This window comes from Mesoplodon densirostris, chromosome 2 (genome assembly GCF_025265405.1).
Source record: "Mesoplodon densirostris isolate mMesDen1 chromosome 2, mMesDen1 primary haplotype, whole genome shotgun sequence".
Taxonomy (NCBI): Eukaryota; Metazoa; Chordata; class Mammalia; order Artiodactyla; family Ziphiidae; genus Mesoplodon; species Mesoplodon densirostris.
The window spans coordinates 167,607,837-167,627,951 of record NC_082662.1 but is presented as its reverse complement, the minus strand read 5'-3'; the positions used below and the strand labels follow the sequence as shown (position 1 = coordinate 167,627,951).

Below are 20,115 nucleotides of genomic sequence, written 5' to 3'. Positions count from 1 at the left end.
TGAAAGCACTGTGAAAACTAGGTTCTAATTACTGTTAGGAAGAAAAGGATTCTGCATTCTATGGAATTGGGAAGAGAATGCAACAGAATATTTGAGATTTAGTGTTTCGAACCTAAGTGCTCGATAGCTACTATGGAATAAATGAAGGAATGGGTGAGCAAATGAATGACTATTAACATGGGAATTTCTAGGACTTTGCAGAGAAAACTGGTTAATTGACTCATAAACAGCATAGTATAGGAAGAGAGCACTGGCATCAAAAGATAGGGCTTTGAATCTCATCTGGCCATTGTACTAATGGTGAGACCTTAATGAAGCCTCTTAAGCAATACCCACCCGTAAAATGAGCCTCATATTCCTTACTCAACAGAGTTGTTAACAAACCTTCTCTCTCTCTCTGGGCGCCCGCAGAGAGTGAACTCTATAACAGAGAACCTTGACCATGACCAGTAGAGGGGAGATCTCAAATGCAAATCCTACCTCACCTTTCCTGCCTTTGGCCTCGCCTCCCATTCTAAGGCTCCTGAATCTCGATGAATGTCCACCACTAATGGGTTTGATTACAGCCAAATTATGTAGATCAGCCCCATTGAGGGGCAAATAATTCCTAGAAAAGAACCCTAGTTCCCAGGCTCCACTGCGTCCCTTCACCACCCCCAAATGTTGGTGTGGCTGATTCCACTCTTTCTAACTCACACACCAGGATGAGGAAAAGGCTTTTTTTTTTTAATAGTTTCTCCTTAAATTCTATTGCATTCATTTTTAACCTTGTAATTCTTCTTCAAAACCTTATTCACACTCCAGTTTTCCAGGTAACAAAATGGGACAGAGAGTTGAAGTGTCTTCAGTTAGCAGTAGTGGAGACTGGATAACCAATCACAGGCGTTGTTCCCAGCACAAGGCTTGGTAGTTGACCAACCACCTTTCTTCTCTACTACCTATGCAGGCTCTTCTTGGGAAATCACATTTCCTTAGCATTCCAAGATAAATGAAACCAGCAAAGGAGGCAGGTGAAGCACAAAAGTGTTGGGGGGTGGGGAGGGCTGTTTTTGGTTTTTTTGAGAGAGTTAAGTATGGGTTTTCTTCATTAGATGATTACTAAGAGTAACCTCCTCCTCAGCTCTGTTCCCTGTTAATGGATTAGCTACTTGACCAAGCCATTCAGCTCCCTTAATTATTATTTTTTAAAATTCTGCACTCCCTTAATTATTAATAGAGGTTAGTCAATTCACAGCTTCTATGACACACACATAAGTTCATGTTCCAAAGAATAAAGAATACGTTTTCAGAAACATCTGCCTTTTTACAGCATGATAATTAAAGGCATGGATTTTAGAGTGAGTCCTAATTTAGAATCCAAGCCCTACCACTTCCTAGCTGCATGACATAAGGCAAATTACTCAAGTCTTAGGAGTTTCAGTTTCCTTACTGGTAAAACCAGAATAATAGTAACTATCTTATGGAGCTGTTTGAGGGTTAAATAAGATTTTATCCTGGGCTTCCCTGGTGGCGCAGTGGTTGGGAGTCCGCCTGCCGATGCAGGGGACACGGGTTCGTGCCCCGGTCCGGGAAGATCCCACATGCCGCAGAGCGGCTGGGCCCGTGAGCCATGGCCACTGAGCCTGCGCGTCCAGAGCCTGTGCCCCGCAATGGGAGAGGCCACAACAGTGAGAGGCCCACGTACCACACACACACACACACACACACAAAGATTTTACTCTAAGCACTTAGGATAACACTGGTATACAGTAAGCACTCAATAAATGTAGCTGTTGCTGCTCCTGGAAGCTGGAAACAGAGGGTACCCTGAGTGTGTGTACACATACACAGAGATAAATACATATGCAGGTATAATGGAAACCTTGGGAGTCTAAGCTAAGGATAGATCTGGATAGCTAGGGAGGACAGATCTAGGAATTTCGAGGAAATGTCAGTTTATTGGATCTTTGAGGACCATAAACGTGAAGAGTTAGAGAGAAAGCTGAAGATGCCAATCCCTGCGTTAGCTCTAGAAGCATCAAAATGTAGGATGAATGCCACCCAGGTCCCAAGCCTGCCCAGGCCAAACCTATTAGGAACCCCATTCCCACTGGAGGGTAAGGTCTAGAATTGCTCTTCTGGCCCTAACCCTGGGTTCTGGGCGAGGGCAGGGGTTCCTACACCCACTGAGCCACATGTCTTTCCCTCAGCCCGTGTTTATGTGAGACTGTGTTTCCACCTGATTTGCAATCCACTGGTACAAAAGCCTTGCCCTGAGTTCCAGTCTGCTTGCCTGGGCCCTAATATAAGCCCTTCTCCTGAGGATTAGGTTTTGTTTCCTATATCCTCACACACGACTGATCCATAACTGAAACTATAATCTTGCTATCCACCCAACTTCAGAAACTACCTCTCATGGGACACCCACTCCTACCCCAGATCAGGCCCTTCAGAGATAGTAGCTAATTTGGATGAGGACCAACATTGACAGTTCCCCAGGGACACTGAGATTTGGCCTGGGAACACCCTCCCTCTGACTCCGATTCCCAATAGATCTGCCCTGGGGCTAGGTTAGTATCCTGAACTTGGGTGCCACCTCTTATAGATTTTTTTTTGTTTTTCTATGTTACCACCTGTCAGATGCCAAAAACCTAGTACTTCTTATGCTGGAGTCTATACAGGCTAATAAGAATATCTTTGAATGCCTGGAACTGCCCTTGGCTATCTAATACAAATTCATTCAAAAACATGTTTTAGAATACAATGTTACATTCTGGGAACATAGATTTAAAAGACCAGTCTCTGAGCTTGAGAAATTCAACATAAACTTGGTTTCTAACTCTAAGGTCCCTGAGGGCAAGGACCAGGATTGGTTGATTCTGTATCCTCAGTATACAGCAAGCGCTATTTTAGGGAATGAATATGTGGAATGAACAAATGAACAAGTGAATCTGAAGGGCCTTTCTTAGCAGGTGGTCCTCAGTGCAGAGAATGGATTCTGGTCAATAACTAGGAAAGCTGCCTAAAAGTAGAGTGATGAGTGACAGCTCAGAGCATCAGCTCCCATCTCAGCTAGTCACCAGGGGTACCAAGTCACCAGGCCAGGGAGGATCAGCTCCAAGTGCAGACAATGCCTCACTGCATGTGGCAAAATAAGTTCCTGCCCCAATTCTCATGTAAAGAAAAGGATTCTATACATGACGAATTGTGTTCCTGCAAGGATAACAAAAGCAGTATCTACAGAAATGCCGTTCTTATTTTAGTACTTTCATTTTTTTCAAAGCAAGTTCCTTTTTCCCACTAGTTGTAAGCTATTCCTGCCAGCATCTTTGAGAGGCAGATCTATAAGCACAGCCCCATTTTAGAGAAACAAAGATTGCTGCTAAAGATCATGGAAAATTATCATCACCACAGACAGGCATCTTTAGAAATTTTGTATCAAGCTCACCCATCCCTTAACTCTTGAACTCCCAGAAGTGGGATTTGACCTCAGAATTGCCCATTCACCAGCATATCTTGGCTTTCAGACTCCTAAGTTTTTTCTTCATTCAGTATGACAATACACATCTTCCTTTTCCTGCCTTTAAGCTAGATCTTTAAGAAATTCATCTTTTTGTCCTCACATTTTTAACATACTGTCCCAATTTCCTAGGACATTGTTTTAGGAACAATTAATGGGCAGGTGTTCTAAGTGTAAGAGATGAATAAGGAGTGTCCGAGCATCTCCACTAGGTTTGGTCCATGGCGTGTCCATCCCTTAGTAGCAATGTCAGCATGGGAAGCAAACCATTTTGAGAAATGATGACCCACAGGCTCAATTTTTAAAGACAAAACACAGCTTGAACCTTTTTTCCCCCAGAAGTAGAAACCATTCATCTTCTTGATATAGTTGGGTTAAATAATAAAATAAAAAAGCCTTTACCAAGAAGAGTAGACATTTCCTTGCTGTTTGGCTATTTTCTAAGCCTAGTTCTCCAGCTTGCCTATTAGTCCTGTAAGTTACTCAATTTCCTTTCAATAAGTTTCTTTCCTGCTTAAATTGGACAGAATCAGTTTCTCTTGTTTGCTACCATAGTACCTAATGGCTTGATCCATTTTAGGGTTAGGGTGACCAGATGTACTATTTTGAGATAATAAAAAATATGACAGCATTCTTGCATGTTTTCTCCCCAAGACTCCTAAAAGGCATCAGTATCTCCCCCCTTTCCATGGGGTTAAAGTAAACACTGGTGCTGCCCTCACCCAGGTGGGCATTGCTCATGGCCTAGTTATTATTTGCTGCCAATAACTCTAGTGCTTGTGCACACAGAGCTTGCCGTTCATTAAGCATATGTTCTGTGTGTCCCATGGAGCCATGCTTTCCCATTCTCTGCCACCACTGCGCAGATGAAAGCAAGAAGCATATCTCCTTTCTGTCTGATTGCCTCGTCTTCCAGAGATCTGAAATGAGCTCATGGGTAATGTCTAGCTGGCCCACATGCTGTTCCAGTACGACTAAAGCAGTACTAAAAGAGGTCAGTCTCTACCCTGCAGGGCCGAGGTACTTTGGAAGCTGTCCTGATGCATTCAGGTGGGTCAGACTTCTAGGATGGATCAGCCATTTGGACAGAGAAAGCTCCTGTATGAAAGCTCTTCGCCACTTTTATCAACTTGTTACCTGCATTTCCAGTTTAGATCTCTCACCCAAGCTCCAGACCCAAATATATAACTTCATTCTCCATCTGGATGTTATACAAGCACCCCAAACTCATCATTCTATAGATGGAGATGCTAACTGCCCCCTTCTTTTAGTAACAGAACTTCCCAGGTTTTAATCTGGCCAGCCAAGCCAGCTACATACTACATTTCCTAGCCTCCCTTACAGCTAATTGTGGCCGTGGGACTAGATTCAGGATATAGGTATGCGAGGAGAAGTGATGTGTGTAATTTCCATGTCACCTCTCTAAAAATAAACTACTTGCCCTGACCCTCTGCTTTCCTTGCTTCTACTTGCTGAAGAGTAACTATCACTGGAGCAGTCTTGGGAGCCAAATGTGGGGAATGGTAGACTCAGTCCCACTAGATCTCTACTGTTACAGGAGAGAGAGAAAAAAACCAGTTTTGTATGAGTTACTGTACTTTAGGGTCTTTTTGTTATAGCATCTTAGGCTATACTCTAACTAACCTAATGAAAAAAACTGAACCTGTCTCTCCCTCCCTTAAACGTTTCTCCTCCTATATTAGTTCATGTCCACAAATGGCATCCCCAGCAGACCCAAGCCAGGTACCTGGAGGCATCTTTGACACTCCTGTCTTTCAGCCTCCACATCCAACCAACCCAGGACTATGGACTACTTCCTCCATCTCTGGTCACTCTGTCCACTTCTCTCATCTCCACCACACCACAAGATTTCAGGATCTCATCATATCTTGCTTCTCTTTCTGCAAGGGTCTTCTAGCTGGTTTTTGCTGCAAGTCTGCCTATGTCTAATCTACCCTTCACACTGAGGTGCAAATGATATTTCTAAAATGCACATCTGATCACAGCACTCCTTTACTCTCACCCTTTTAAAGACTCCCTCTAGGCATTCAGAAGCACAAGGGTTCATTTCAGATGGAGCCACTCTCTTCCATTCCTCCTGCACCACTAAATTCTCCAGCCATACTAAAATATTTGTACTTTTTTTTTTTTTTTTTTGCGGCATGCGGGCCTCTCACTGTTGTGGCCTCCCCCGTTGCGGAGCACAGGCTCCGGACGCGCAGGCTCCGGACGCGCAGGCTCAGCGGCCATGGCTCACGGGCCCAGCCGCTCCGCGGCATATGGGATCCTCCCAGACCGGGGCACGAACCCGTATCCCCTGCATCGGCAGGCGGACTCTCAACCACTTGCGCCACCAGGGAGGCCCTAAATATTTGTACTTTTTGAAAAACATCATGTCCTCTTTTGATTGTTGGCTTTTGCACATGCTGTTTCCTCTGTAAATTTCCCTTCCCTCCGTCCCACTCTTTCTCTAGTAACTCCTACTTATCTTTCCGGACTTCCTCAGCTATCACTTCCTGTAGAAGCTTCTTCTTGCTCTTATTACAGTCATATTACCATAGAGAATCACATCACCTTGCCCCAGAAGTTCCTATTTAGTCATCTCTCTGCCATTAATAACAAGCTCTCTCCTTCAGGCTTTTAAAAAGTCTGCTACCTAGTAGGTACTCAATACATTTGTTGAATGATTTAACGCAGTTGATGGATTGTATTATTTGTTCCCAGTTAGTTTTCCCTCCTCACTCTTAGATTGTTCCCTGTAGGTAGAGTACACTTACTACTCCAATGACTAGAGGCTTGGCCATGTGACATGCTTTGGCCAATGGAATGTGAGTATATGTGCCATAAGACTTGTCCAAGCAGAAGCTTAAAAGGCATTTGTGTGGTTTGGCTCTGTGCCCTCCCCCTACCCACCTTGAGTCCTCCACCATGAGAACAGCATGCCTAGATAGTGGCTGCTCCTTCATCCTGGGCCTTGGAATAAGAAGACATTTGGAACTGAGCCAAGTCCACCAATTGGCTACAGTTGACCTGCAACTGACTGCAGCTCTCATATAACATGAGCGACTAAATGTTTGGTGTTGTGAGCTGTTGAGATTATGGAGTTGCTTGTTGCTGCATCAAAATGCTGACTAATATTCCTATTTGGGGTTCATAAGTATTGAGAGCTTACTATTTGCCAAATATTGTGCTAGGAGTTGTACATAATTTCATTTTAATTATCACAACAACCCTATAAGTTAGCTTCTCCACTTTAAAGCTAAAGAAAATAAGGTAAACTATTAGGTTAGTATTCAAATCCAGGTCAGTTTGAGCCTCATCCCTCTCCCCCAGCAGCCCCCTGATACGCCAAGGGCAAAGGAGGAGCGACGATACAGGATCCCAGGTGAATGTGAAGGTTCTACTCCTATTTTAGAGAACCACTTCCTGCAGGGCTCTAGCTGCTGTAGGAGAACAGGGAAGCAGCATGTTCTTCTTCTGAGTTCTTCCTTGTTTCTTGGCCCATAAAGAATTCTGGTTATCCAAAATGCCTTCTTTCATCCTCAGGAAGCCAAAAGCTGTCTTGAAGACCAAGATTTTAAGCCTACATATGCCACAGTCACATCCTGTGGAGCTCCTGGATGCACAGTACCAGCCCCTAGTCCCAGAGGGGCTCTGACATGCCAGCAGTCTCTGCTGTCACAGGGTCACATCTACTGCTCTCCTGTGCCTCATCACTAGAGCACTCCTCATTCACTCTTTTCCTGTAGATTTTAGGATTTAATTAGAAATACTAAATGCTATTCTTTATCACTTCTCCCTGTCATATTTCCCTGAGTTCTATGAACTCTGAGCCTCACTCCCCAATGCCCCATAATAGACACCATGTATGTTCCTTTAAATCAGGAGTCCCAGTTTTACCCACCTTAACCAGAAAATAATGTTTCTCTTGGATTCAGGCATTTGAAACAATCAAGTCATATGTAAGTCAGTGACACTATTTCTTATTATAATCAATAAGATACCATAGACTTAGACCAGTCATTTACTCCCTTTTATGTATAGGTAGGTAATATCAGCCTTACTTACTTAGAAGGATCAAAAGGGATAATGTCCATGAAAGCCATTTAACACATAGAAAAGAAAGCATTACAGTATCTAAATAAGCAAGAGCAACAATCAGATCATACCCTTCTTTATATTCCTGATTGGCAGTAAGTTGATATAAGAGCTAAAATAGTTGGAAGGGGTGAAGAGGTGAGTGTGTCCGGGAACAAAAAGATGAGACTAGAAGGGACGTTCTAGGGCCATGTTGGCTAGAGTACGATTCATCTCATCTGGCCCAAAGCACTTTCCTTGCTTCAGCAGTCCCCAGTATGACTACATTTAATTGTTCAGAGTAGACCCTATGCTGTCCACCAAGCACTCAGTGCTACTCCACTTGTTCCTCTGAAAATGCTAACAAGAGCTCTCCCTTCCCAGCTGCCATTTTTCATTCCAATCATTAGTGGTCAGGGAAAGGCTGAAGACAAATGGGGCTCCCTCCATGGCTCCTCACTAAGGATCTATTGCTTTGTAAGTTTGATTTCCAACTCATCAAAATTAAATGGAGAAAAGTTCAGAACCATAGAATCTGAGAGCTGAAAGTGACCTAAGACGTGACCTCATTCAAAAGATTATAATACATGCAACCCCATGTTCACTGCAGCTTTATTTACAATAGCCAAGATATGGAAACAACCTAAGTGTCCATAGCTTCATGAATGGATAAAGAAGGTGCCATGTATATTTTTTATATGTGTGTGTGTATATATATATAAAATTTATATTTATATACATGTACACACAATGGACTATTATTCAGCCATAAAAAAGAATAAAATCTTGCCATTTGTGACAACATGGATGGACCTTGAGGTCATTACGTTAAGTGAAATAAGTCAGAAAGACAAATACTGTATGATCTCACTTATACATGTAAACTTTACAAACAAAAACAAAAAACTGAGCTCATAGATACAGAGAACAGATTGGTGGTTGCCAGAGGTGGTGGGTGGGTGAAGGGGGTCAAAGTGTACAAGCTTCCAGTTATAAAATAAATAAGTCCTGAGGATATAATGTACAGCATGATGACTATAGTTAATAATACTGTGTTGAATATTTGAAAGTGGCTAACAGAATAAATGTTGAAAGTTATCACAGGAAAAAAGTTTGTAACTATAAATGGTGATGGATGTTTAACTACTTATTGTTGTGAGCATTTCATAATATATACAAACATGGACTCATGTTGTACACCTGAAACTAATATAATGTTACATGTCAATTATATCTCAATGAAAAAATAAAATAAAATTACATGCCAAAAATAAAAAAACTGATCATAAGACCCAGATCCCATGGATATACAGTTACTTTGTGAAGAAGATGGGACTGGAACCCCATCCTCAAATCCCAGGTCAGGGTTCTTTCCACTAACTAAGTCCTGGTACTAATACTACTAACGCTGTACTAAGCACTTGAACTAAGACCACAGCATGGTACTAGCATAGTGTTGCACTAGGACTACTAGAACTAATACCTAAATCTGTATAAACTAGACATTTAGCAGAATCATGAGTCTAAAATCTAAAGAGTAATGGGGATACTGAAACAACCCCCCTCTCCTAGTTCAGAGAGAAGCACCCAGGCTGAGCATGGTGGGACATGGAGAGGGCTGTGACAAGATGCTGAGAGAAGATGCTCCAGTATGAAAAAGGTCTCTTCCATGGAGGAAAGTAGAACAGAGGAGGGAGAAAAATTGAAAAGTATAAAGGATCGGAAAGGAGATAATGGAAATTAAGGTGTCAGGAATCTCTAAAAGCAACTCTTTCTTCTCCAGGGCTAATTACACTTTAACCCTCCATACTCAAGCCCATCCTCTCATGGTCACCAGGCATCTACCTGAATGCAAACCAAACCAGCCACTGTGTCTGGATACCTCCCTGCCTGCTGCAGGCTGGGTCAGAAGCCACCATGAGGCACCCACACCAGTCAGTGCAGATCTCTATCATGGCCTTTGTACGGGGTACTCCATAACTGTACCCTTCCACCACTGGAGTCTCCACCGTCAAACTGTAAGCTCCTTGAAGGCAGGGCTGTCTTATTAACCCCAACACAATGCCTGGATGTGACGGTAACTCAGCAGCTGACTGTGCATGAATAAATGTATTAACTCAGCCATCACCTCTTTGGGAGTTTGTTTCCGAGCTGCTCCACTCCCATCCCAGGTTTCAGGCACGTATGCCTCATCCGTGCTCTCGTAGCCGCTGTGCGGCTCTCATGGCTCCTATCATAGGACCTCTTACCTCCATATCAAAATCACCTAAAAACTCATTTGAGTCACTGAGTAGACTGACAACTCTTTGAGGGCAAGGACTATGTCTTTTCTCTCTTTATTCTCAGCACCTATCATAATACTTAGAAACCACAGGAATTTAGTACAGACTTGGAGAAAGGATGAAAAAATGAATGAATACAACCAAAAGGGTACCAAAAGAAATGCTAATAGAACAAGCACTCTTCGTCACAGAGAGACCCAAAAGAGTCTCCAGTAAAACGAACTGCCTGCTCCCAGAGTGTCGCCACAGCTCTGGCGTTTCTTGCAGCCTCTGCTGCCAGGAAGGGCTGAAACGCCATCCACATTCAAGAACAAAGACAGAGTTAACCCTCCTCAAGTCTATTGCTAGATGGCACCTGTTGCTAAAATAGCAGCTGGTAAGCATTTTGTTTTGTGCAAAACGACAAGGACAACAACAAAACAATTTATTACAGGAAGCAGCATCACAATGACAATGAGAAATCATGAGGCTAAATATACAGCAGAAAAAAATACAGAATTTTGGTAATGAAAGACGAGGAAGGAGCTGCTAGAGTCTGAGGAAAAAAGCCTGAAGTGTTGATTAGAAATTGCTCAGCCTGCATGAAAAGAGAGAAACTAGGGGGGGTGGGGGGGAAGGGGAGGAGAGGAAGAGATAAAGAGAGAAGAGAGAGAAAGGGAGGGAGAGGGAGAATGAATGTGGTTTTTTTCCCTGGCTCTCTGACTCATTTTTAATGTGTCCTTTCCTTTCTCCCTCCCCTTCCACCACCCCCTCAAGACAGAATTCATTGATTGGGCTGGACTAAAATGTCTTACCTTTCTGTCTCCTGGTTGCTCTGTGAACAATGAGTCTGAATCCATCTCATCCTTGACTGCTCCTCTGTCTTCCCTCCCTCCCTCTCCCCAGCCGCCATTGTTAGCTGCTTCACTTTGCTGAGGCTGAGGCTTGTCCACAGTGGGATGCGGTGGGGGGGGGGGGGGACTGGGACCAGGGGATGCCAGTGGGATCTCTGGAGCCAGGCTTACTTGCAGAGCCTGGAAGTCCCAGCTCTCTGACAGCTGGGATGGCCCTGATAACTAACCTGTTGCCTGCTTCCAGGCAGGAGCAACCTCTCCAGGTGCGGATGGGAGAAGGCACAGACCAGATGAAGCAGCACCTCCCCTCAAGACAAAAACAACCCCCCCCCCACACACCCCACAAAGCTCAGAGAGGGAGCTCAGGAGAGTGCAAACAGGACTGGCCCGGGGTTTGGGAGGACTGGGTCTAGCGCTGGCTCCAACACAAACTTGATGTGTGCACATAGCCTCTCTGGGCCTCCATCTGTATAAACTGAGAGGACTGAATTAGATGGTCCCAGGGACCATTTCATGAAAAGCTGTCAGCCATCTAGCAAGGGCTATATGTTCCCCTTCTGCCCCATGCCCTGCAAATCCCTAGAGAGTTCTTTTTGGGTATTCCCCAGGGTGTCTGGAAGAGCACCTCTGACTTGGGGACCCCTCCCCAGATGCCTAGCTGACTTCAGGGAGGCGGTGATAAAGGTTCCAGGCCAAAGTTCCCCTCAAATATGATAACTGAGAAGTAGAGGCAAATTAAGGACATTCAGAATCAGTGAGGGTGGAAGTGGAAGGCACTGAGAAGCCAGGGGAGTGGGGAGGCATGGATCAGGCAATCCCTGAAATTAGAGATGATTCATATTTGAATAATGTGGGAGGAATGAACTCACAGCAGCCAAGAGAAGAGGCTAACTCTGCTGAGGGACCCCTCCCCAAACCTAAACCCCGCAGCGGGCAAGAGCCAGTGTTAGGGACCCTTCATTAGCAATAGAAAAAAAAAAAAAAACTGAGGCAATCTATAATCTTCTTCTGAAGCTAAGGGACAGTGGTTTTGTCTTTCTTCTTAAATGTATTTTACCCTCTTTCAATCACTTGCCTTAGATATTTTTATCTTGTTCCTCTTTTCCTACTGACTTGATTTTTCCCAGTCTTCAGTGCTCCCAGAGGGGACACAACTTTGTTCTTGGTGCTATTTTCCATTTTCTCTCCTGCCTTTCACTACCCCATCTTGTCTTCACCACTTCTCTGCTCCCTTGTTCCTCTCCTCCATCCCTTGGTTCCACCTTGCTTTGAATCGTTGCCTCAGACCCAGTCCAGACTACCCAAGCCTTCCTAACCCCTCCACCTCCACCCCAGGCAGGGCTGCTCTGTGAATCTCTCAGGGCTGCCCATTCAGCCTGGCCACCTATCTCTCAACCTCACAGATCATCCTGTGGGAACACGTGCTGGGAACCAGAGCCGTTCCAGACCCCAGGAGGGTGGGGAGAAAGTTCACCAAAAGGGAGGGGGAAACAGGGAGGTCTCAGCTAGAGGAGGTGACTCTAATGCTAAGGCAAGGCCCTACATTCTGAATATCCCTGCAAATTATCTTTATTAGAGGGTGTTCCCACCTGTTTATGGGCGGAGGAAGGCTCTTCTCTTCTATGGGACCACTCCCCAAATGGTACCAAATGCGAGTGGGGCCCTCAACTCCACAACCAATCAAGCCTCCATCCCCATGTCCTTCCTCATCCCCGCTCCCCTGCACACCTGGGAGCTACTGAAGAATGCCCCTGGGGCTCCCGGCTTCTCTAGGGAAGGAATTAAGAAGACACTCCTTTACTTCCAACCCCCAGAAAACCAGTTCTCTTAATCAGTTTCCTCCGAGCTTTCATTTTTTTTTTTCCCAACCAGGCTTTTCCCAGGACTCACAGCATTACAAACTCAAGATAAGACCGAGGAAGAACCGTTGTATGGAAGGAGAAATGCACACCGGAAAGAACAATCTCATATCTCGAATGAGTCAAAACACCTGCATCTCGATCCAGCTCACTTGATACCGGGTTTCTCCCCGCCTCCCCCATCATTCTAACACACACACACACACACACACACACACACACACACACACACACACACCCCTCCCCCCACTTACCACCAGCCTGCTAAGCAGCTTTAAGCACAATGGGGGGTAACTGGGGGTGCGGTGCGGTGGGCTAGGGTTAGAACAGTACCAGTACCGGAATACATATAAAGTTATCCGTCTCGGTAGAAAACGCCTCTTACCTGTTAGCCAGAAGAGAGCAACCCACGCCAGCAAGACCCTGTCCATTTTCCCCAACTTCCCATCCAGATTAAGGAGTGAGGGAAGTGGGAAGCGACAGAGACGGGAGGATCGAGGTAACCGAGCGGCGGAGGCGACGGCGGGCGCGAGCGGGCCCCCGGCGTCCCTGGGCGCCGCCGCCCGGGCCGCGCAGGCGGGGCCCCGGGCTGACCGCGCCGCCGGCGGCACGCGCGCTGCCGCGGGCTCCCGGGGTCCGCGCGGCGCTCGGCGGCGCCTTCCCCGCGGGCTGGCGCACCCGCACGCCCAGGCAGCTTGGCCCACCGAGCGCCTTCCGGCCGCAGAGCGCGCCGCGCGGGGGAGCTCGGCCGCCGGCTCCCGGCCCCGCCGCCAGCCGCCCCGGGGCTACCAAAGTTTCTCGGTCACGTGCACGCCCCTGCGGCCCGCAGGTCAGCGCTGAGTGACAAAGTACAGGGGGGAGAGGGGGCGCGGGGCAGGCGGCAGGGCGGGCTGAGCGGAGCCGGGAGCGATCAGCGCGGCTGCTCCCAGCGAAGCCAGCGATCGGGACCCGAGCCAGAAGCGGGGTTGGGGACTCGAGGAGGGGGAGTCTGGGTACTCACGTGGCCAGGGCCATTCTGAACTGGGACAGGGGGACCTGCGGGGACTTGGCATAACTTATCGGCAAGGGTGTGCGCTTTCGTTGACCCCCCTGCCCCTCCGTTCGGTTCCCTTTTTGACAGTGCAAGGAACCGAGGGGCTCAGCAGAATTGGAAAAGGTAGGCGGGAATCCCGCGTCGAAACTTTCTGTTAAAACATTACGAGGTTAAAGCAGTATGAGATAAGGGCATGCAGCTCTTTAACAGAAAATATGTAAAACTAGAATGAAATGAACAATTATACGGCTCACATTTGTCCAACATTTAATCGCTTCTCGGCCTTTTGGCTAAAATCAGGCGCATTTGTACAACACTTTACAGTTTGCAGGGCGCATTAACATGGATTACTCCATTTCTTAAAAGGATCTTGTGTGTGTAGGAAAGGATTCTAAATGTATGTGTTTCGAGACAACCGAGAAATGTGTATGTTCACGAACATATTAAGCATCTACTAGGTGCTAAGAACCAAGGCTACAAAGATGAGGAAGACAGACTTCCTGCCATTAAGGGGCCTCATCTTGGGGCCCAGAGAGGGAGGAAGATCAGCACATTGAACACAAAACACATACTGGTAGTAAAACAGAGCAAGTGCGATGATGGAGATCTGGAGAAAGGGCCCTCAGAACATGAAGGAAGGAGCAGTTTAGTGGGGAGTGGAGGAGAGTGGGCAACACCACAGTAAAGAAGGGGTAACGTCTCAATTGGTATTTGCAGAATGGGCAAGATTTGTGCTATTGAGGGATTGGGGGTGGAAAGGGGACAGGGCAGGGGGAATTCTGGGCAGAGGAAAGAAAGGAGACAAGGCAGAAAGGTAGAAAATTCCTCTGAAAACAGAGTGGCTCTAGGCTTGAGGAGAGTTCCTGGAGAGAGACTCTACATGCTTAGGAATGAATGAACGTATATGTGAAACGGGGATGAGATGTGAACATCAGAAATGGTGAGAATTGACTCTGGTCTTTCATGGCTGCCTGACATCGCAATTCCCTTCTTATTTTCAAGGAATCCCAACTATGGAAGCCAAAAAGTCTAGAGCAGTCTCCCCAACCGGGGACCCTCTCACTCCGAGCTTTTTGAACCTGGAGCACATGAGGCAAGAAGCAGAGACAGCGGAGAATCAGTTTTGCTGCTGAGGTGGGCAGCTGGTGTCCAGTGTTCACAGGCCAGCCATGGCAGAGGTCAGGCCATCAGACTACTGTGATGTGTGGGTTTTGGCTGTGCTCTTGGTTGTGTAGCCTCTCTGGGTTCCAGCTCACTTTCTACGCCTGGCTCTTCAGCCTTCCTGGCAATTCTGTGAGCCGCCCCATATCCTCTTGTAAATTCTCTCTTTGCTTATTTTGGCCAGAGATGATTTCTGAAGCTTGCAATTAAGAACCCTGACTAATATGCTGTGTGAGACAAATTTGGAGGATTATTTTCTTTCATATACAAAAGAAGGAAGGAAGGAGGGAGGGAAGGAAGGAAGAAAGGAAGGAAGGAAGGAAGGAAGGAAGGAAGGAAGGAAGGAAGGGAGGGAGGGAGGAAGGAAGAAAGGAAGGGGAAAATCGAAATAAAGGAGATACCTAACATTTGTGGGTTTCCTATTAGGTTCTAGACACAGTCCTAGATGTTTCACAAGCTTTCTCGGTTAATCCTAATGAGGAAACTCAGGCCCAGAGAATTTAATTATCTTCTTAAGATCAGGTAGCTAGCAGGTGGCAAAGGTAGGATTTGAACTGAGATCTTTTGGCCCAAAGCATATTCCCTTTGCACTATAAAACTGACATCTAGACCAGAGAGTTGATATGATGATGTATTTGTATCATCTACAAATTATTTACACACATTTACTATGTGTGTGTGTATATGCATATGTGCCCATGCACACAGAGCATAAAAGAGTTTGAACAGTGTTTAGTATTTAAGCATATATAACGATGGTATTTTATGCAAAACTTGGACATTAGAGTTGAGAAATTGGAAATGGGGGATGGACTGAGCTAAGGGAACCTGGATGTGCATGGAAAGTGGAAAGTGAGAGCCCACAGAAGTGAGCTTTGAATGTGTGCTTGGAGTTTGTATGTCAGCAAGGAGTCAGGGCACTTGGGGAAAAGCTTGTGCCAGAGTGAATCATAGAATGCAGGGGACTTGTCCACCATCCAGGGAATGTATTTTCTGTGTAGCACCCTGCATGTCTATCTTCTAGCTAGAGAGATAGTTGATCAGCATCTTCCTGAGTGGGTGGAGCCTGGGCCATCCCTAAGGAGATGCTAAACTGGACTAAATCATGGTGTGTACCCCTCCCTAATGCACGTTATTACCAAGGTGATGGAGGGTTAAGAGGAACTTTAAGGGTACACCTGGTGATTCAAAACATGCAGCCTAAAGGATGGAGGTAGGAGGAGGGTGGGACAATGGTATTATTTTGCTGTATTGGTGAAGGTAGCAGGATATGACACCAGAACCCTGGTGCCCTTCCAAGTGTGGTTTTTGAATTTCGGCATCAGAATCACATAAAAGTGTTTGCTTAAATGCAGATTACCAGTCTCTACTACAAACGACGAGATCAGAAATTCTGGGTGGGACCTGGAAATCTGCATTTTAACTGCCTTCCTCACATTCTTCTGAAGCTCACTAATGTTTAAGAAGCATTACTTAATCACTTTTTTGTTTTTCTGGGAGGCTGTTGAGTTGATGTTTGCACATGAGCCTCAGATTCAGATCTGGTTAAGCTCCAGTTGTCTGTTTATCCTGGCCAAACAGGACAGGACCCCCATAGAGATGACTTTTTCACCGCCAAGGGAAGGGTCCGGATCCCCAGCACCTCAAACTTTCTGCTGCAACCAGAGACAAAATGTCAGAATATAGGCCTGTGTGGGACCAGACCAGGATCCCCAGGAAGCCACAGCTGGAATTGTATATGATGGGGAGTGGGTGTGGACTGACAGGCGGCTGTGCCAAAGTTGCACCCTTTAGGACAGAATTAGGACATGGAGAAAAGAGAAGTGAACCACCGCAAGGAGACAGGCTGGTAGCTGGTAGCAACCACATAGTTATAAATATAATGCAGCTGAATCCTCTTTAAAACATGATTTCATTGCAGGCACATAGGCATGCATGCACATGAATTCTGCTGAACGTAGATCTTTTTAAAGCACACAGATAACATCACATTTCTACTTCTCTCTGATCTGTTCTTCCAGGAGGAAATCTATGAGGTGTGACTTTAAAACAGATACCATGTTTCTCAACTAAGTTTTGTTCCTCTTTCCTTCCCTTGTGCTACCTTTTCAGTTTGTTAATGTTCCTCATCCCCCATATCTTCAAAACCACCTGCAATGAATTATAATTTTTAAAAAAATCTAAATTAAAGTGATAAACTAAAATAAATAAACAAACAAACAAATACTGGCGACTCTAGGCACCCTGTACTGGAAACTGGAAACATTTTCAATCTGGAAGCTGTTTCATATTGCAGAATAAATTGTTTCATTAAGAAAATGCTTTAAAGAAAGGAAATGCAAATATAAAGCACATGATGCCAAAGAATTTTAAAAAGCTGCACTGCCAAGAACAGTGGTAAGTATATAATAAGTAAAAGATTGGGAGCACGTACTGAAAATTTCACATACTTGAAGCAGATTTAACGCAAGAACGTGCAGTCTCAGGCTTCAAATCAAACTGCGGTGGTGCATTGGGGGCAGAATTCCGTGATGTCTGCTTGCCCCGTGCTGAGGCCAGACCCCACCAACGGTGGGCGGCTCCCACCTGAGCTAGCTCTCTATGCTTTCCCCACAGAGGTCTATCCAAGGATAATGTGCAGACAAAAAGAGCAGAACATCAACCTATATTTAGGGCATGGTCTCAAATATGGAAAAGGTATTTAAAAGAGATCATGGAAACAACAAAAGAGTAATAATGGTTATCTCAGGTAGGACATTCATTTATAGTTTCTTCTTTACATTTTCTACATGCTCTAATAGTTCTACAATGCAGAAAGAGTTGCTTGGACAAAAGATACAGCTGTGCCACAATTTACTCAGTCTCTGGGACATCCCTGGAGGAAGGAGAGAGTCACCAAGAAGGTGTGATGGGTGTTTTGTCAGGCCTGTATTTTTAGCCAGATACAAAGCCCCCAAATGTACACCTGCACTCATTGTCTCAATCATGAGCTGTTAATCAAGTTAATTATGAGCAGTTGAAGCCCTGGGAGCCCTTAGTGACTGACAGTTCAACCTATAATTTCTCTGTGAGTTACAGAGCCAAAGATGAAGTAAAGCCACTTCTCTTTCAGGAGCCCTATCTCCAGTCTCCGCTTTTGTTTTTGTTTCAGTGTTAGCCTCCTTAGGAAACCAGCACAGCATCAACAGCCCCCCAGATTAGCAGCAGAGCAGATTCCAGTGATCAAGCAGCATCCTTTAGCCCAAAGGGGGAATGATGAAGGGGGCCTGTCTTTCTGTATTTTATCCAGGCTTTGGGTCCTAGGTCTTGGCGATTAAGCCAGAAGATTGCTTCTCAGCCCTAAGCATTCTCCTAGAGGCCTTCTCCCCTGGCATGGGTCAAAGACAGAGCCCAAGAGAGGGAAGTGAGCCAGAATGTCATCCAATGACCTCACCCCCAGAAAACAGGCAGGTAAGGCAGCTAGAACAACAGAGTCAGAACACTGAACAGCATGAGGGGAAGCAGCTCTAGCAACGGAAGGGTCATTTGCGGGCCCTGGAAAGCTAGTGTTAAAGAACGGCAGCCTTGGGCTTCCCTGGTGGCACAGTGGTTGAGAGTCTGCCTGCTGATGCAGGGGGTGCGGGTTCGTGCCCGGCCCGGGAGGATCCCACATGCCGCGGAGCGGCTGGGCCCATGAGCCATGGCCGCTGAGCCTGCGTGTCCGGAGCCTGTGCTCCGCAACGGGAGAGGCCACAACAGTGAGAGGCCCGCGTGCCGCAAAAAAAAAAAAAAAAAAAAAAAGAAAGAAAGAAAAGAACGGCAGCCTTGACCTTTGTGTTGGAGTTGTGGGGTGAGGCTCTCTCTTGAATCGTTAATTCTGTACTCCTACCCGATTCTGAGTGGGTGCCCTATACACAGAGGTGATCAATATGTATTTCTGCCTAATTAATTACAACCTGTTCCAGGGCCTTCTTCCCTTTTCCTCATCTTCTCTCTCTCTTGAATGCATTCATTTATTTATTCCATACACATTCACTGAGCACCTACTGTATTTTAGATACTGTGCTGTCTAGAAATTCAAGATGAGTAGGAATTCAAAGATGAATGAGTCACAGCCTCTTCTGTCAAAGAGCTTACAGTTGAGTTGTAGCCGTGTGTGTGTGTGTGTGTGTGTGTGTGTGTTTGTGTGTTTGTGTGTGTTGGGGTGGGGGAGAGACAGACACATGGCCTTTAAATGTGATAGTGTGACAGGGCCCATATTAGGACATGTTCTAGGTATGGTTTGGAAACAAAGGGAGAGGGGTCAGTTACCCGTCTGGAGTGCTGGTCAGAGATGTCTTCATGAAAAGGTGACCCCTGAGCTAAGTCTTAAACATGATCTGGGCAGAATTTCTAAAAGCAGAAATGGAGTAGGAGGTAGTGCAGATGCATAAGCAACGGGCCGAGATGAGAGTGGGGCCAGCTGCCAGGAATATGAGTCAGCAATGAGGCTGGAAAAGTTGGCTGAGGTCGGACCAAGGTGATCCAGGCTATCAGGTCTGGACTGAACTCTGCAGGCAATGGACCACCCATAAAGATATCTAAGCAGAAGAACAAGATCAGACCTGTATTTCAGCCAAGTTATTGTGGCCACAGGATGTAGGATGTACTGGTGGAAAGAGAGACAACAGGCAAGAGGCCTCTTCCATGGGAGAGCTCATCACAAGAGCCCAAGAAGGAACAAGTACCAGAACTAAGCTATAGCGTGGCAGGAATGAGAAGCAAATAGTATGTAAGAGAGACATTACAGGGAGACACAAGAAGTAGAATCCACATGACCTGACAACAAGTTGCGTGTGTATAGACTGAGCAAGCCAAGGAATCAACCAGACTCCAGGGTGAGTTACTCAAGAATGTGGTGTGCATTCAGGCAATATCTAGAGATGATGGGGAACTTGGAAATTCCCCTTTTTGCTTTGGCAAAGCACCGTGTAATAAACATCCTTGAGCACCTATAATGAACAACTTGGAATACGTATGTTAAAGAAGCAAGGATCTCACAGAGGTCAGGGCCGCTCATGGGCTGTGTGGCCTGGGGAAGGCACTTTACCACTCTGAGCCTCAATTTCTCACTCTGCAAAATGGGGATGATCATTGAATCTCTTTCATAGGGTTGTTATGAAGAGGAGAGATGAGATTACGCTGTGCAGTGTTTAGCAGGGAGTCTGACACGGTAGCTTTCAATGAATGTTAGCTATTATTACTATTATTATTAGCACGTGTTGGAGGATGCACTTTAACCGTACTGTCAGGGCCTTAATTTAAACTAGCATCAGGACAAAAATAGCATGAGGAAAAACATTTTCCTAAAATGCTGTTTCTTTTGGGGTGGTTTCATAACACTCAGCTGAAA

General features: G+C 45.7%; 1 protein-coding gene across 1 annotated transcript in view; it reads right to left on the bottom strand.

The window, feature by feature from the left end:
• The window catches only part of ILDR2 (immunoglobulin like domain containing receptor 2), a 51,949-nt gene extending 41,793 nt beyond the window's left edge, over nt 1-10,156 (bottom strand). The window contains exons 1-2 of the mRNA XM_060078741.1: nt 10,082-10,156; nt 7,598-7,709 (exon numbers count right to left, since the gene is read on the bottom strand). Of these exons, the coding sequence (XP_059934724.1) occupies nt 7,598-7,709; nt 10,082-10,156 (187 nt within the window). The remainder of the gene's footprint in view (nt 1-7,597; nt 7,710-10,081) is intronic.
• Between the last annotated feature and the right edge of the window lie 9,959 nt (nt 10,157-20,115).